This window comes from Falco punctatus (assembly GCF_963210335.1).
Source record: "Falco punctatus genome assembly, chromosome: 6".
NCBI lineage: Eukaryota > Metazoa > Chordata > Aves > Falconiformes > Falconidae > Falco > Falco punctatus.
In genome coordinates, this window is record NC_137585.1 from 76,989,663 (window position 1) to 77,008,402 (window position 18,740).

Genomic DNA, 18,740 nt, shown 5'->3' on the forward strand with positions numbered 1-18,740 from the left:
CTTCTGCCCTCCCATGATGGGGTGTTCCATGTTTCGGTAGCACTGGGACCTACATCCCCCGATACTGCCCTGCCTAAGGCCATCCAGGGCATTTCCACATTTAATGTCACCCCCTCAACCCCACCATCCTGACCTTTCTGAGGAAGATCAAGATCCCCCACGCTACCACCGTCTTCACTCGTGTGAATCACACAGGGAGAGGGGTGGAGGGGAATTATGATTTTTAAGAATTCCCCAGCATTTCCTGTATCTTCTTAGAATTTTCTAGTATTTAAATCCAAGAAAAAGATTGTTTAAACAATCATGACTTGGTGGATAATCCAATGTCTTAAACCTCAACTGTTCAACCTGATCATGACTATACTGAAGCCACCCAACAAAGGCACATTTTCTTTCATTGTAAACAGACCCAAATGACATAATGACTTGAGGAAGCCTTCTGCCTTTCTGTTTTAGTGAATTTACTTCCTTAAAAATTTCTATTTGGCCTGTTGACCAGTTAAGAAATGCATTAAACACTTTTATTTCAAGCTAAACAGAATACGTACTTTGAAAATATTTTACACAAGCTAAGAATGTGAAAGCTTTTTTTTTCCTTAAGTGCAAACTGGCATCTTAACAGTATAAAAACCAACCAACCAAACAAAAACCCCCAAACAAACCAAAACCAGGCTACAGCATTTTATTAGTACATTATTTCTGAGCTATAGGACAGATGGACCACCTCAAAAAATTAACTACATCACTCACCTGAAAGTCTTTTGTAAGGCTTGTTACTGCTTTTAGTGCCATTTTGGTGTTTCTTGTCTATTGATGGAGCTACAATTCCTTTGCCATTCAGAATCTTTTCTGGTGATGGTGGCACTGACTTGGATGTCAAACCAGATTTAACCAAAGTTGGAGCAGGTATGGTGGATGAAGAGGCTGAGGAGGAGGTGATGGTGGTAGTGGTTGCAGAATTCATTTTAACATTGGCACCATCTGCCTTCACTAGGTTAGGAATTTTCTCTAGACTGACTACTGGAACTGGAACGCTGCAAAACCAAAGGAAAAAAAATCTTCATCATATTTTCTGTACCAAAGATTTACAGTTACTTTATCCCCTTTTGCAGATATAAAAATTTCCATGCAAGTTACACTACCTTAAGATCACACCAAAATGAAAATGTTAGTACCATTATTGCCTATTTTTGTACAATCAAATGCTTACAAAACCAGGCATCTGTAAAGCCTGGCAATGTAGAGAATTATGAAAATGAACCATTGTATTTTTTTAAGATCCAATCCCCTACTATTCATAAGCAAAATAAGTTTTTGCTATTAAGCAAGACATACCCTCTTACACATACAGTCTCATACCTTTAACATAAGCACATAGCAGGTATGCGTATGCTGTACTAAACTCACCATGATAACAAAATAGTTTTCTAACGAATACTAGTATTTTTAAACAAACACAAAAATAATTCATTTGATCAGACGTGTCTGAATGACATACAAGTTCTGGAAACAAGGAGAGAAGAGTTTTCAAGCCTAGAAATCTTAACAGTGAAGCGACCCTTTAAAAGTATTAAAATTCTTGATGAATCAAGCATTACTAAAATGTATTTTTAATAAAATCTTACAAACTTAAAAAATAAAAATTCCCAATACCATTATTAGCTTAGTTGGCCCTTTTCAGAATAAAGTCTCCACTAACTTCTCCTAACCTAACTACCACCACAGCATATTTGTGACACTAACAAATGTTACCTTCTTCATTTGGCAGCAAAAAAAGATTGAGACAAATTATTTTCAATTCCAACATTATTTCAACATTTCTGTCTCCTATCTGCATGAGGAAATACCTGACAACAATAGCTGATTTTTACCTACTCAATTGCCCCAGAATTGTGACTTGTGACTACCTGTTAATATAGAATATACAAATTATACACTCATTCTTACTGAAACAAGCCCAAAGAAAAAGTATTAATTTAAAAACCTATATTCTCAGAGCTTTAAGCCCAAATGTCCCTTTCATTGGAGGCCACGAATGAAAACATCTCACTTATTCAGTTCTTTCCATACACTGCCTGAAGAATTGCTTTTGCCAAATAGTTGACTGTCTGCCTCATAAGCAAATTCACACACAGATCATGCTAATGACAATTTTCAGACTATCATTCCACACTGAGCAATCAAAAGAAACACAAGTTTTCTTAAATGAAAATGCAATGGTGATGTTTAAAAGGTAAACCAAATTCTTCATCTAGAAACATGAGAGTGTGCTTAACAGTATTCCTGTATTTTCCTTTCTGAACTGCACACAACTAAGGTAACCTCAGTAATTTTAATCCCCAGCATAAAGGTGGCTGTCAAAGAGGCTGTCCTACACAGAAAAACTTCTTAAAACTTGGGGATTCTTTAATCTATTATTCTCTTAAAGGTTTAACTTGATGTATACGCTTAAAGGTAAAATTAAATGTATTTACAAGGAGTGCAAAATTTCTCCTTAGCAAACTGTACTGAAAGTACAATCTGCTTCCTGCACATCACTGCAGTAATTCTACGTGGTAGTGCAGAGCTTCTACAAGTGTGTTATGCACGTGACATTTGTTAAACACACAACTGCTGTTAAATCAGTTTATATTCTTAGGGACGCTGGCACGTTGCAGTTCAGGTAAGCAGAGTTGCTTGCCAGGACCCCACCGTTGTCAGTGTCCCAAGACAGGCAACATTTGCCTGTCTGCACATCACTGTACGGTTTGGGGCTTCCCCCTCTTTCACAAGTCTCGCATAATTTCAGTCCTTTTTTGTGTCTAAAAAATGGCACCTTTGCTGCATTTTCCTATGGAAAGAATGGTTAACAGGTGTGGAGTTTCTACAGCCAGAAAAAGATGACTTTGAGATGGCATTCTGCATGGGTCACCCATGGGAAACATCGGAAGCAGGTCCAAAATAACTCAAGTCTTGACCTTCCTGGGATACTATAAAACCTCTGTTTCTCCATAGCTACTGAAGATGATCCGAGGAAGTGCGGCACACGTGGCTGGAGCAGACCCTCCCATACTGGCAAGTTGTTACTCTTTGTTCTAAGGGTATTTTAACATAACAAAATGTACAAACCTTGATATAAACATAGGTGTACAGAACTAAAAAGAAGACTGAGACACCAAGACATATTTTGGAGCTGGAACTAAATTACATGAAACTTCCATATCCAATGGTACTACAAACACAACAGTCAGCTAGTCAGAATACAGATTCGACTGCAGTAAAATGTAGACTGCTGGCCAGTAACTAAGCAAAAAAAAAAAAAAAAATTTACTCACAAAACCAAAATTGCATCAAATATTTCAATGAATGCAAGCACAGAGCTATGAAAGACAGAGGACCCTCTACTTTTTTAAACTGCTCTGAATTTATTAAGTTAAATGACAGACAAATTATAATATCTTAGGGTAGGAATTATTTTTTTTCTGCTTTTAAACAGATGGCAATTACGTTTGCTGAAAATAGGAGATTTTTTTTTACTGTAGATCAAGTAGTTTACTACATAAAAACATATGAACAAATCTTCATGCCCAGTTTCTAAGATCTGTCTTTGCCTTCTTCTATTTTCTATCCTTTTGCTATACCTCTTACTACCTGAACTGCAAGCTTCAGCAAATGATGGTTTACATTTATCTTGTGCACAGCGCAGTAGTGCTCCAGCACTGCTCCAGTCTCTAAGCACTGCTGTATTAATAGCAACAATGTTAGAGAGATGTAGGGAAAAAAAAAAAAAATCAGAGCTGACAGATATTTCTGGATGATGTATTCACAATAATCCTTCACATTCCAACTACAAGAAGAGAAGTATTAAAACAGCAGCTACAGAAGTGAAACAGTTCCAGATCTCTTTCATCTGATCATTCCAATCATGCTTTTTACAGCATTCATTGAGGAGCAACCTGAACCTCTGCAGCACATCTTAGAACAACACAGGGTGTGAAGAAGAGAAAGAGCTACTTGGTCAATGTTTAAGATGATGGCTCAACCAAAACTACAATGAATTAAACAATGGAGGAGTTGGGTCTACATAAAGGCAGGTATAATAACAGATCTACTGGGCCATACTGTTGCAGAAGCCATTGCTGAAATTAAAATACTACTAATTGTAACAGCTAAAATTTATAAGATATCCTGTATGAAAGAATCGGGCAAGTGCAAAGGTTATTCCAGGTTTGGGAAGCAATCACTACAAGTGACAATTCCTGAATTAAGCTAATTTGTAAACCACAACACACTTGGATACATGATCCTATTTGCACTTTTGAATAATTTCTCCCTTAAGAAAACCAGACCTGCTGAATATTTTCTAGAATTCTGAATAAAAATTATAATCCACTAATGGAATAGGAACACACACTTTCTTCCGTAACAGCTGTCAGCTCTATTTAACCTGTGATGATTATCAGGCTGATTTTAGTCTTTAACAAGTTATGTAATCTAAGGGTACTTAACACTAAATTTTGAAAGACAGTTTCACTGATCTCCACTTAAGCCTGTTCGTGATTTGTTAGTGATGAATATAGTATCTTCAACTACCATGTGTCTCATTTTTCCCCACTGGTAAACACAGCCACAGTATTACCTCCTAGCAGATCTGCAAGAATTGGGTAATTCACAGGTACAACTATGACATAATTCATTGCCAAAGTATTAACAGAGCAGTTAAAACAAGAGTTTTCAATGGCTAAATCTACCTCGTTAATCATGAGTAAACACTTGGGATGTTCCCAATAATAGGAAAAGGGATTGGTGGAAATGCTCAGTTATTTTGCTCCCTTCCAGCTTTTCCTGACTGACAGAATGCCATCTGCTGCCAGAACGGAAGATATCGTTTATAGATTCAGTTAGTATGCTGAAATGTGGATATGTAAGTTGCTGTCTGTAACACTAGGATGGGAAACAGGTTTACAGTCAATAGCGTTAACACTCCAAAGTCCTTTCTGCTTTCCTTTTAGTTAGACTATAAAAAAAAAAAAATCCTCTCATATAAAATTCCTCTGCAACAATTAAGAACAAAAAGTCACTATTCAGTCAATAATTTTTCTTAAAATAATAAATGAAGCACACCTTAACTAGAAGAGCCTCTGCCTCATCTGTGTGTAATGTAAACATCCAGATTTTCTATTTTCAAAATTATATACCATTATTGTCCACAATGCTGATCATGCTTATAGAGATGGTGGGTTCAAATTTATAGGAAGATTAGATTTTGATCAAGTTTGTTCCGGTGCAAGGTAAATTCTACAGCTAGGCAGAAGCTGCTCTCTTTGAAATTGTATGTTTCAAGCAGAAAATAGAAGCTATTACTGTAACGTAATTTGAGTTTATGCTTTGTCTCAGGAGTGGATGGTTTGCAATAGATTATTTGCTGCTTTAAGGGAGTTGTGTTCAGAAACTCTACCTAAAATCATGACCTTCTTATGGTAGATATTACTAATAAAAGGGAAAGATCTTTACACAGTAAGCAGATAAAACTTCAGAAGAAGGAAGTCTTACTATCTCAAGTTCACAGACATGCAACTGAGGCTGAGGAGACTTAAGCGTAACAGTAGCCTGTGCAGAACCAGGAACTGAACCCAGATCTCAAGTCACCAACCTAGTGACCTAATCACAAAGCATCTTTTCTGTAGATAACTAAAGACAAAACAGTTTCTTTTGAGATAAAGTAGTGACCCAGTTCTGCTCTCATTTACATTTTTGCAACTTTGCTGCCATCATCACAGTCACGGGAGGATGGGCCTGGCAGTCTCAAAGCCTATATGTATATATATATCACAGTACATGATGTAAGATGCCCCCAAAATAGTGATTTTTGCAGCCAGAATTTTCTTCTGTCTTCTTATAAGGCATCAAACAATATCAACATACAGAAAGAACTCCAACAGCAGCTGTTGTTGAAGAGAAATGACTATAACCAGTAAGTTTTCATAACCATCAGTTAACCCAGGATTAAGAATTCTGCAAAAATTATCCTACTGTTTAAAAGCATCAGTTTTAAGGGCTGATACTGTAATGGAAGATGGACCTTAAAGACAGCAAACTGGGTCAATATCTCACTCGCTATATGCATTTTTGAAAAGCAGAAACTTGCCGAAACATCAGAAAAGTAATCCAGTCCTTTTTCCTCTTCCTATATATATTTTTTTATTATTTAAAACATCCCTGTTTCCTCCCTTAGGAAGCATAGAGGCTTAAAGTGTCAACTTAGGTTAGATAAGAATATGGATTTTTTTTATGATTGTGAACTATACATAGAAATACTTATCATTTTTTAAATGCCAACATCTTTGTGACTATTATTTTGGTACTCACCATGGTTTATCCCGTGATACTTTTGAAGGAAAGACTGTGTGCTGTTTGCTGCTGGAGGTAAGTAGATTGTCTTTGGGCGTTTTGAATGGCTTTGAGTTGCTGCTGACAGGGTTATGGCCGCTGATACAGGATTTCGGTTTCATCTGTACGAGGGATGTCCTGGAATTGCAGGCTGGAGAAGCTGGAGAAGGGGAAGGTTTACACATTGAACCGTGTCTTCGTTCTGTAATGGAAAAATAATAAGCTTTACAGCATTTCATAGGCTAAAAGAAAAAAAAAAAAGTCAGAGAAGAGGAAACTGTTCCTCTCTATGCTAGTTACAATGATTTCATCACTCCGAAGAACACCAGTTCATTGCTGTTGTGAATTACAATCAAACCAAACTGGAATTAAACAAAATTAACTCTGCAAAGTGCTCTGAAAAATGTAAAACCTGGTAAAATAAATGCTAGTAATCTACCAGAAAATTTCACCAAGAAATCTCAAATCATTTTCTTATGTAATTAGCAACTACCAGCATCTGCGTGAGGTACACTAGGTATCCCAGCTCTTTCATGTAAAGAAGAAAGAGGACAGTATGTAACAACAGCTCAAATGACTTGGTGAAATACTCTGTGACAGACATCAGATTGCTTCTATAATGGTTTATGATGAATTCATGTGAGCCGGTTATTGGGCAGTTTCCTTTATGGCTATATGGGAAGCTATATGGAAAACAACCAGAAGACTGAGAAGTAGCGAAAGGTCTGCTTCTCCCAGTCCTTCCAGAGAGGCAGGCTCTGCCTGGTTCGTAGCTTGGAGGCTATCTCCAGGCTCCAATCAAGGTGAATGTTTAATTTTTTCGACAGAGAGCAAATAGCAAGTGCAAAAAAGCAGAAGTTTCTGTATCAGTTACAAACTTTAGAGGTCAGGCCCTCGTGTAAGCACTGCTCACGCTCACATGAGACACCTCTTTAAGTACTGCAAAAAGCAAGGCCATGCTGACGCTGTAACAGGAGAATAGGCTTCAGGACAGACAGACTTCAGTAAAATTGCTTGCGTTTGGTTATTATTATTATTATTTGTTCAAATTTGAATGTCCCATCCCTGATATTGTTAAATAAAAAGATTGCTTTAAGAAGGTATTTGGCCATACTTTACAAATTATATACTTCTCCAGGGGAAAAGTGCTGGTTCTTGGCCAGCCGCTAGATCACAGCGTGCTGCAAACAACAGGCTTGGTGCTGGGAACTTAGGCACAACTACAAAATATTACAAGAGACAGGAATTGGTTTTGGCTGAGGGGTGCTATAAATCCTTAACAGTCCTGTTCCCTCCCATTTGTGGGAACACCCTTTCCCCAATCCCTTCACTCCAGTGCTACCCCCAGAGGCAGCAGGCAGCACGGGCAGCCTGGGGGAAGAGGAATTTTCCAGTCAGCAGGGCCATGGCTCAGCAGCAGCTGACTCCGGCTTGCGGCCGCCCTGGCACTAAGAGCCTCCACGGCGGCAGGGATCAGCCAGGTACCTCTGGTACTGACACAGTAGTCAAACGTAGCAAGTGCAATGTCATCACGGACTGAGAACTTTGGACAAGCTGGAGTTTCTCCTTCAACACGCAGCAATTTTTCCTCATCTAAAGCCTTCAGCGCTTAACTTGAAGAATCCAAGTGGGTGCTACTCTCTGCACTTGCACAGCCTTGCCCCGTCAGCCAGCAGCAGGTTAAGGAAGCAACAGTAACCTGCTGCTGCAAGGGAAGATTTTGTATTTACATCATCAACCCTGTGCTCGCTAGTTTGATATTTCAAGGATAACTAAGAAAAATTTTCCCACAGAGAATCAAAACATGACAATTTGTCTGGCATCCTCACAAGTAAAAACTTGCCAGTAGCAGAAGAATTCATCCATGATTAATTTGCAATAGGCGAATACCTCAAGAACAAAGAGAAATACTTAAAAAAAATCTAAAGAATATTTCAAGCTGTTTCTATCTCCAATGACTAAATAAAGGCATTTTCTATTAAAGGTCATGAACTTCTGCATCTTCATATTCACAGCTTTAATTACAAATGCTGAAATTCCCTCTAGATTCTCGTGCAACTAAAGAACAAAACGGTCTTCATTTTTTTAAAATAGAAAGTGTCTCCCTTCACCCCCCAAATGCCACCTATCGTTTGCCAGTTTTCACCCCAACACACACCTTAGTGTGCAGCCTCTGCCTTTAAAAGTCCTTTGCAGGATGCAGTTAATTTACATTCATTTCACCTCACATCTGTGGCAACAACTATGTAAGCTACGCATCTGCCTCTGAAATGCAGAGATCCACTCAAAGAGTATCCATTTCATTAAATAACAGTCACTGTTTCAGGATTCGCCAACCTTCTCAGCAACTACTTGATTTAAATTAGCTTAATAAAAATTTGTAACTTTCCCATTAATTACTTGGGGACTGATAAAAAGGAACTGCAACGTAACCAACAAAACCAAGCTGTATACAACAAGAAACTTGGGAAAAAGCATGATTTCCATACACAAATTATATAAATTCAGGATTAATTACGCCAATCTTCACATCAGCTAGCGGCTGGTTTTCTCAAGACTGACTGCCTTCTACTAAACTGTGGTCACCGATGTCATTCCTATGGATATATCTGGAAGTAAAATACACTACTCTTATCAAAATTAATCTTCTGGAAAGATGGATGTTCAAGATACTGACCATCTAAAATTATAGTTTAAAGTCATCTAAGTATCACATGCCATAGCAAGTTATTTCTTCACAGTCTCTTTACACTGGAGTTTTAGTCAAGCTAAACAATTTGGTGCTTTTCCCTAGATAGCTTTCCCAATTTATTAACTTCCAAGAGCAAACCAGTATATTAACTTTGTATTTTTTACTGTAACATAGAAAATGGTGGAAGAGGCAGTGTTGGGATATGATAATATAATAAAGTGCGTCCCACTACTTTAAATAAATGTTTACTTAAAAGATAGGAAAGGAAAAGATTACAAGATTACTTATTTTATCGAGTGTGTCAGATTGGTGGTCATTCTCGTGTCAGAACCAACTGCACTATTTGGTGTTTCCGTTTACCTCCTGAAACTCCCCTCTTCCCCCAAAAGATGGCTACAGAAAGCTTCTACCTTTTAGACAGTGTCTGATACATATTTGAGAATTATCAGCATTACCCAGCTTCTCTTGAAATTTCCTAGAAGCGAAATGGAAATTATGACCACTGTAAAGTCGTAACAGGAGGAAGGATGTAAATAGCCAGCGCCACACAACCATCAGTGCTCTCAGACACTGCTCAGATGGGTAAAGTCTGCATGTTCAGTCACATGTTAACATCACTTCAGTGTCAGCAGGAGAAGATGGCAGTAATACCTTGCAGGTAGGGCCACAGTGGAGAACCGGAAGCGTAACTCCCTCCAAGGAGGCAGAAAACCACTGTTTGAGCTGGGCAAGCACAGCCGGAGGAAGTCAAACCTGCTGAAGCTGTGAAAACTTATAGACAAATCTCACTGGTGGGGGCGTAACTTGTAAATAAATATTGATATATTCCTTCTCAAGAACTATTAGGTTGCCTCTTGCTTCCTCCTTCCTTACTACGTATGTGGTAGTGAATCGGCTTTAAACATTGGCAGTAAGTTTCAAAAAGAAATAATGGGAATATATGACAAAGCAAGAAGGCTGTCAGCTGTCAAAATTGGCTGCTTAAACCAGGGTGGTGGTGATCCTCTATCAAACCGAGTTTCCTGGTCACTTTTATTATTTTTTTTAATTTCTACTTATTTGTCTATTCATATTTTACATATATACAAGGACTTACACAGAATATAGAAATCTGCTATTGTATAGCCTATGTAATAAATTAATATGTGAATGAAAGACATTTGCACATCAAATACTTGTTATAAAATTAGGTATTCACATACTAACACATTCAGAAGACAGCCAGCCATCTGTGTAAAAATTTCTACGCTTGTTTGCATTTCATGTGTAGACAGATTAGATCTAGCAGGGCAGGTGAACTTGTACACACACAGCTGTAGACATCGGCTGTCCCTGTTCACGTACAGAAGTGGCATAGTTACTGGACATAAATGAACCTGAAGTAGAATGAAAATCTGGGCCCCTGAAAAACATAAAAAGCCAGCAAGGCAACTAGAAAACCAGTTATCACTTATAAGATACTAACCTAAATTCTACATGCATATCAGTTTATGCAGAAGCCTGCAACACTATGAATGTGTGCTGAAGCTTAAAATATGAAAAAGAACTTTTCTGATTCATTTAAATACTTCCAAATGGATGTTTACACTCCACATAAATAAAAACACATACTCTGTTTTGTTTCTAAATAGCAGCTGCTGTCAAATCCAAGAGCAGAGCGAACACAAGCAAAGTTACAATCCTCATTACTGCATTAATCCTTCTGCAACCGCTCAGCTGTCTTAGGGCAGCCGTTGCAGCAAGGGACAAGCAACATGTGACTTCTGCTGTCAACCAGTTAATGTATTAATGACATTAATCTCAGAGGAAAGTTTAACACTCTCTCATGGAATTAACTGCACTTTCTGAAGAATCAATTTCAGATCAATATCTGTTATTTTTTCTAGTTTGTGCAAGAGCCTAAAAGCCCAACGCTACATACCATGCTAACGCACATTGCAAACTGCATCAGTAGCATTGCGAACAATCTTAAACTATTCCAGGAGATTCTCCACGTCCTATGGAAACATGGATATAGTCCAACTTTCTCAGCCAAATCTGAATTGTTTGTAGATGTGAAGTCCTTATGTTGTTGGAGACTTAACAGTCCCTGAATCTCCAGAGCTTCTCTCCCATGCTCTTGTACTCCATTTCTAATCCTCCTTCCTGCATCATACACAATGCAACCCCCCCACCTTTCCCCAAAACCTCTGCTGCAGCTGCCAAAGTCCTCTAGGTCTGCTTTTGAATCTGTAATTCCACTGAATCCTCTCTGACAGGTCACCAGGGAATACTAGCAGCTGTTTTGCAGGAAACGCCACATCTCCTTCTAATCATAAGCAAAAAAGCAAAGCAATAGAGAGGCAACATGAGCTCCAGAGCCACAAGCACAGCATGTGGGAAAAGAAAGGCAAACCCACATTCCGAGTAGAAAGTCTCTTTTCGTATTTTTGCCTTGACTCTCTTACACAAGATCAGGCACTTCCCTTAACTCACAGCAAACCTTACAAAGACACAACAGTAAATAATGCTGCCTGTAAAATATGCCAACTGTGTGTTTCCAGGTGGATTGCAGTAGTTTTGTACCCAAAAAGATCTTTATATGATCCTGAAACTGCAGGTATCTCTAATCTAGACTGCAAACAAAAAACATTTCTTAGTATATCTCACTTACATCCATTCTTACCCAACATGCGCTACTCAAACTTGATCAAATCAAGTGAACAGATTTTGCTCACAGTTAGTGTCTTCTCCGTCGGTGAGACACAGAAGACTGCAAAGGAGAAAAGTCATGATACAGCTTGAGCGTAGAGAAAGATATACCTTTGGTTTTTCAGTAATTTAGTAGCTGAAACAAAAGAAAAAAATCCCTCTAACGTTGTCAGAAGAGAAACAGTAGAACTTTGTCAGCACCAGTCATTTTGAAACATTACTCTCGTTCAGCACGATCCGACTTCCTGCGTACAAGAGGCCTAAAGCAAAAATCAATTTTAGGTTGACCCACAAATCACCCAGAGACGTATTGTTATGGATTATAGCCTGGTATTGCACTTGGCAAAACCAAACAAAAATAATTGCTAAAACCCAGAAAGGTAAAAATGTTATTTGCTGTTAGTAAACATTACATTTACAGAAATAATAGAACTCTTTTTAAGCTTGTGTTCATCATAATCCTTGAGTTCATAGCCCTTTTACTTAAAATAGCATAAAGTAACTGATCCGACTGCCCTTAACACAATATGAATACTGTTTGTTATTCTCCATTTTACAATATTTAAGCAGATGGTAATGAAATTTAGCATCTCATCCACAACGTGATTCTCTTCCAGTAACATACCACAGTCCTGTTCATGAAGATGTTACTTATGGTAACTCCATACACCACCTATGCGCAAATTACAGTTTTTCTATTTACAGTACATCCTGAGGTGTTTTGTTGCACAGCCCTTCACTATGCAACATTGAGCAATGTATACTTACAATTTCAGTAAATAGCAAGTGAAACCTGCCACCTTGTACTGATCCCAGTTCAAAGTTTGCAAATGTACTTGGCATAAATTCTAATAAAACCAAAACAGAAAAAAACCCACACATGCCCGAAAAGCGACAGCCAGCGACCAGAAAACTGAACAACTTAGACTGCTTGCAGAAATGTGTCATCCTGCAGTAACTGGCAGCTGGTTCATAACAAGAGTTCATAAACACCTTGTAAGCACTTTCATTTTGCAGCCACAGTCTGAAAAACTCTAACAAAACCCAGTACGTGAGGTTAAGCAAAAATAAACTTGGATTCAATGCTAGCAAACTACAGCATAACATTGCAAGACCGAAGGATAACTTTACCAGCTTTTTTGACAAAACACTATTCCAATTCCAGCTGAAAAAGTTTGGAAATAATATCTGCAAACCGTTCCACCCTTCTTGCGCTGCGCCCTGGAAAGGAAACAGCACAGTCGGTTTCATTTTGATACTTCTTGTAAACTGACAAAGGAAATAAACTGCCAGCTCAAACCCCCAGACTGATCCGCTGCATAAAATGCAGCTCGACAATTGCAAGCTTCATTCCAGGTCAAATGACATAATTGGGAAATTATCAAGTGCTAAAATAACCACTGTTCTGCTGGTGTTTATTTACAATAAACACAAGCTTTGCCTTCTGACATAAACCCACTAAAATGAGTCTCCATTTCACAAAGTCTACAAGTGAGTAGGATCAGCAAAATTATGCAAAACATCCTGCTAGAAGAAATGTAAACTGAGCCACTTACAGAGAAGAGCAGGCTGCCAACTTAATCTGATTCTACGACGACTGTAAACATGTACTTTTGGAACGTGAAACGATTCACATTGCCACAGATGCCGTCAGAGAAACACAGCAACGTGATTAGGTATTCTGCACACGGTAAAAAATCAGGCAGATGACCTGCTGCAGCAAATACCAGATCAGCGCTTGCACACACCAACTGTTTTGACTACAGGCACTTGTTAAGCACCAAGTTTCAGGTCCTACCAGTTGGACACCAGAACTGATCCCGTGCCAAGAACAACAAGAGCTGAAAACGGCTGCGGTGGTGTGGTTTTTTTTTTTTTATAATCGTTGATACAACTCAAGTAACTGCAGAAATGAACAAAGTACAAAATTAAAAGCAGCAAAACACACAAGTGTATATTTAGAGGAAGACACTGCATTATTTTTTTTTCTTTCTTGATTCAGGAAAGGAGGAGGGCACTTGTATTTAACACAGTAGGATGAACCTGCTGTTTTCCTGAAAAATCTTTTATTTATGGGATAACTTGGCATTTGACAGGGTAATTATGAGAGACAGGAGGAATAATCTCTAGAATGTCACTAAATTACTTTTAAAAATGGCTGAATTCCATAAAAAGCCACACAGTCAGCATTTCCCAAAATACCTCCATTCCTCTTCGGTAGACAAAAAAAAAAAAACCCAACCACCACCAAAGGGTCAAACGGAAATCCAGCACGGCAAAAATATGCTTCAAATAGTGTGATAAATTACACTAAATGTAAAATGAAGCTGCTGGGTACTTGTCTGCTTCTTTTGGAAGGATTTTGAGATCTAAAGACAAAGCTCCAAAGTATCACTGATGTATCAGGAAAATGATGGAAGAGTGAATACCTTGCCCTGGTGACAATGTCAGTCTTCACATCACTGAGCTGGAAGACCTAGATTTAACTTGGATGTCAAGGCCTGTTTCTTCAGCTATAGAAGGGGATATTAATGATTTAGGGTATTAACTTGATTTAAAAAAAAAAGAGTTTGAGATTTAAGTAGGAATTCATCAATTCATGTAATGACACAATTCCACATGCGTAATCAGCGTTTGCCACCTGATGCACTGCTACTGCAGAAAAACTAACAATTTTCAACTATAAGTCATACACATTTCTCTGCTCAGCAATGCCAAAAATCCCTGGGCAAAAACGAAGTAACAGAGCAAGCAAATCCCAGGTACACCCTTTCTTGAGTGACACTCCACCAAAGCAAAGCAAGGAAAGCTTAAGCACAGAAATTTCCCTTTCTGCTGGAGGAGATGCTCTGGTTGTCCATCATGAAACTAGTGAGCCACTCTGATGTGTCTGGGAGTGTCTGAGGTCAATACCATCCCATAACTCGTGTCCAGGGCTTATACCACAAGGCCAACCCTCACTATGCTTTTGCACGGGTTCCTCTGCACTGGTATCTTACTACCCGCTGACCAGTGGTAATGGTATTTCCTCCATTTTTGTTCTCACAGCAAAGAATATTATCAGCCCTAAAATTAGGGCAGATACATCAGGTGAATGCCAAAATATTTCTAGCAATCAAGCAACGGTACTTCCCTTCAAGCAAAGGTAAACACCACTGACAACTCAGAATTTTGTGGGTGGCTTTATAATGTGATTTTTTTTATTTGGCTGTTTGTTGGATGTAAGAAAAAAAAGCATCTTCACATTTAACACTGAACTACAAGAGAAACAGCACTCTAGTTTATCAATTATATAAATTTAAAAGCAACTCACCTATTCATTCCTCCAAATACCCAGACACAAAGGGGAAAATTTAACATTGCCATCCTCTCACATACTGTGTAACAAAAAGGCCTGTTCCCTCCGGCCTCAGGGAGATCTTTCACATTCAAGGTCATCTGATGATACATATTTTTATTTACTTATACTTATCAAGTAAAATATTTCACTGTATCTCTATTTCCATCTTTAACAATATTTACAACACAGTAACAAAAGTAATTCGTGCATATTATTGGTTTAGGAACTCACTGGATGTTTCCCCTTATCAATCATAAAACTATTACAGAAAACTTATACTTCTTTAAAGCTTTACTTAATCCAAACAGATATAACTGCTTTTTTCCTTTTTTTTTCTCTTTTTCTTTTCTTTTTTTCTTTTTTTTTACAGATAGGAAAAGATAAGCCATAGAAGAGTGAGGTGGGACTGTTGAGGTGATTTGGCAAAAAACAATGCTGTACCACAACTCGGAGAAAACAAGCTACCGATTTTAGGAGACTTAAGTTCTCAATCTGTTTTTGTGCATAGTATCATGTCAGATTTTATTCAATATCAAGATAACACATCATCAGCTCGTTTCATCATTCCTTAGAAGAAACTTGTACAAAACCAGTAACTTTACTGAAATCAGCCCAGAATAATAGCTTTGCAGGACTTTTATACGATCTATTGTTTAAACCTTCTGGCTTTTTCAGCTCTAACTGTTGCTTAGGTTCCAAAACAAGCATCTGGTAAAACAATGTATTTCTTAACAAGCTGTTTTCTAAGCTCAGAAATAATGGAAAATGTTTTTCTAAAAATCCGTGGGTTTGATCCCTAAATTTGCTCCATCTCTGTTAACCTGAGTTTCACTGCCCCCCCAGCACCCTCCCCATTTCACCCTGTTTCCAGTTTTTTGCTCCACTCTGCCCCACCCCCCCCACCCCCCAAAGAAAGAGACAGCATAAGCTTTGTCTGGTCTGTAGGTATATATGTAACAACTGTCAGTACAAGCACAAGAAATACTCTTCCCCTGGGGCACATTAGTTAGGGTGTCTCTTCACAGTTGCTAATTTTCACAAGATTGCTGAAACTTCGTATTTTTGGACCAAATCAGCAAAGAGTTAAAAATTCTTAGACAAAATTGGTATAATCACATAAGCCTTATTGCTATTATTATTACTACTACTAGTAGTAACATTGTTACAATAATTATTTCAGGAAACTCAAGTTAAAATTTCTATATAATTTTTTTTACTTGCTTTTTCTGTGTTGGCCACTTCTCATGGATATTCCCAGGCATCAAATTAATCCCCTTGGAATATTCTGACATCTTTTGAAAATCCAGGTAACCCAAAAGATCTGCCCAACAAAGGACACTGTTTTGTTTTGAAAATTGAATGAGCTTGTATTTAAGTTTCAATTTGCTTTATCAAACCCTGCTACAAAAGCAGCATAACTGTCAGTGCAGAATATTTCCTCAATCCAGACATTTTAAATAAATCAGCTCACTCATCTTTCATGCACATTATTTGCCATAGATAATAAAATCTATTATTTAGAATGCTGCAGGAATACCCACAAGTGATAACCCCCTAATACACACCCTCCAAAGCAGATGTGCAAAATAATTTCTGCAGAGGTCACCTGTTCATGTTTCCAGCTCCTACAAACAAACCACCAAGCTGAACCTTCTACACAACAAAACTGAACAGACAACACCAAAGGACATACCCAAATACAGAACTGGGTTTATACAGCATTTTTTACCTGTTCTTCTCCCTTAAAAATCTCTTTAGTTCTATATTTACATGCAATCTAGATCTAGAAAGACAGTTTCTACTTTAACTTGCATCATTTATGACTTCTAACTGTGCAAAATAAGGAGACTTGGACCTAACTGCACATGAATGAAATTGACGCAAATCAACATCTGAGAGTCCAAGTGTTAACTACTTCATGTTCTGCCTCTGAATGCACCTCTTAACCATTCCTCACTGTAACAAATATAAATGTATTACAAGTTACTTGTTTTGGATAAACTGTAAAAGCTTTCCCTTCGCTCCCTGCAGGGGAGAGAGTGTTTTATACTTACAATTTTAAATGTCTGTTTTACCTATATAGAAGTTTTCTTTCAAATGGCCCTTTACTCAGTTTTTTCAATCTACTATAAAATTAATAACAAATTGAGACTTCCAAAATGTTGTGAAGCATGGTCAGTGTGTGAAGAAAGGTGTTTTCCAAGGCCACACAGTGATTAGAGTGCAGATCTGAATTTAAGACATTCCAAGTTTGCTAACCCACTTATGCTGCCTCCGTCATGAATCAGTGTGGCAGAAGTGGCACAGGGGAGACACAAGATTTCCGTTACAACTACCTACAAAGGTGCATGAACCGCACTGTGGCACAGCTTTCCCTCCTACCACTTCCAATGCCTTGAACAACCTGTCACCCTGTGCAGGTGGTTCCGACTTCCTATGCAACTTCTCAGAAGCACACACATATTATATTTAAAAAAAAAAACAACAAACAGCTTTTAGGAAAAAAATAGATGTGTAGATTCTCATCAGGTGATGACACAGGATATTTTTTCCTATGAGGCACTCTAATTACTTTCTATAATTACTTACATAAGCTCACTGGGGGAAAACCCTCAGTTCTCATTTAAACCAGGCACAGCTCAACTCAGAAGAATTCTTGTGAGTTTTAACACGGACAGTAAGCAAACAAACCAAGATCATTAGAAGTCCAACTTGCAAGCAAGTCCATATGAAGGTATCAGTTTTACCTGAAGACAATTAACTATGAGATATGTTCTTGAGAACAAGCATGCAATAAACAACTTTCCAAGGTATCAAATGTTTGACATGTATCAGTGTTTTTTTATTTAAACCACCAGAGTCAATTGGAGCGTAAGTAAAACATATTAGGATGGTTATTTCCTACCAGGGCTTAGCTGGCTTTTTGTAGTGTGCTAGAACCTGGCTTCACCCATGCTTGGTGTAACATGTCATTTCAGGTGGGAAGAGTGAATAGTACATCTGTTTGTCAAGAGATGAGAGTAGCCTTTGGTCAGCCAAGAAATGATTACAGAGAGAGTAAGACTGGAAGCAAACAGGAAGAAGAGAAAACAATTTTAAGACAAGGATTTCAAAGTGGGTTATTTATAGAGTCAACACTCAATTATCCATGGTCAGATTATCTGTACCAGAGATGCAGAAACAAATCAGCTCCAGCTGGGCTCATTAGCCTAGGTGCAGCTCGGTGCAAATGTTCCTATACTTCTAGGGACAGCATGGGTCCAGAAATTATGCAACAACTTTTTTTCAGCATTAAGACTGAAGTCCTTCTTTTAAAACCTAAAATAAGGCTCTTCAGTTGTGTCTGTATGGCATTTCCAAAGGCAAGAGCACTGGTGAAAATGGCAACTGGCTCGAGACAAGCTGCTGCCTTGCAGCGTTACCTCCGTGCTTTGGGTCCCAAGAATTTTTATTAACTCAGGCACAGTGTCAAGCCCGAGCTGGCTGCATACATTCCTGCCATGCTGCGTCAGGGCTGCGTCCTCTGCCTGGACGTCAGGGAGCTGGGGAGCTCGGTGCAGACAAGCACAAGATACTTGTGACAACGCAGGAGCCAGGCACCAGCCAGCATGGCAAACACTAATAAACCCAAATACAGCTGGGATGGCC

The 18,740-nt window shown here is 38.4% G+C and overlaps 1 protein-coding gene across 11 annotated transcripts in view; it reads right to left on the reverse strand.

The window, feature by feature from the left end:
* Positions 1 to 18,740, reverse strand: part of ATXN7L1 (ataxin 7 like 1) — a 117,169-nt gene that overhangs the window by 27,510 nt on the left and 70,919 nt on the right. For 6 of the 11 annotated variants that reach the window (XR_013928887.1, XM_080391925.1, XM_080391921.1 and 3 more), the window contains 2 exons: positions 6,349 to 6,571; positions 751 to 1,034 (listed from right to left, as the gene is read on the reverse strand). Coding sequence is in view for 10 of the 11 variants with exons in the window: in XM_080391925.1 (XP_080248051.1) it covers positions 751 to 1,034; positions 6,349 to 6,571 (507 nt within the window). In the remaining variant the exon portion in view is untranslated. The other 5 variants (XM_080391929.1, XM_080391930.1, XM_080391923.1 and 2 more) reach the window with 5 other exon arrangements.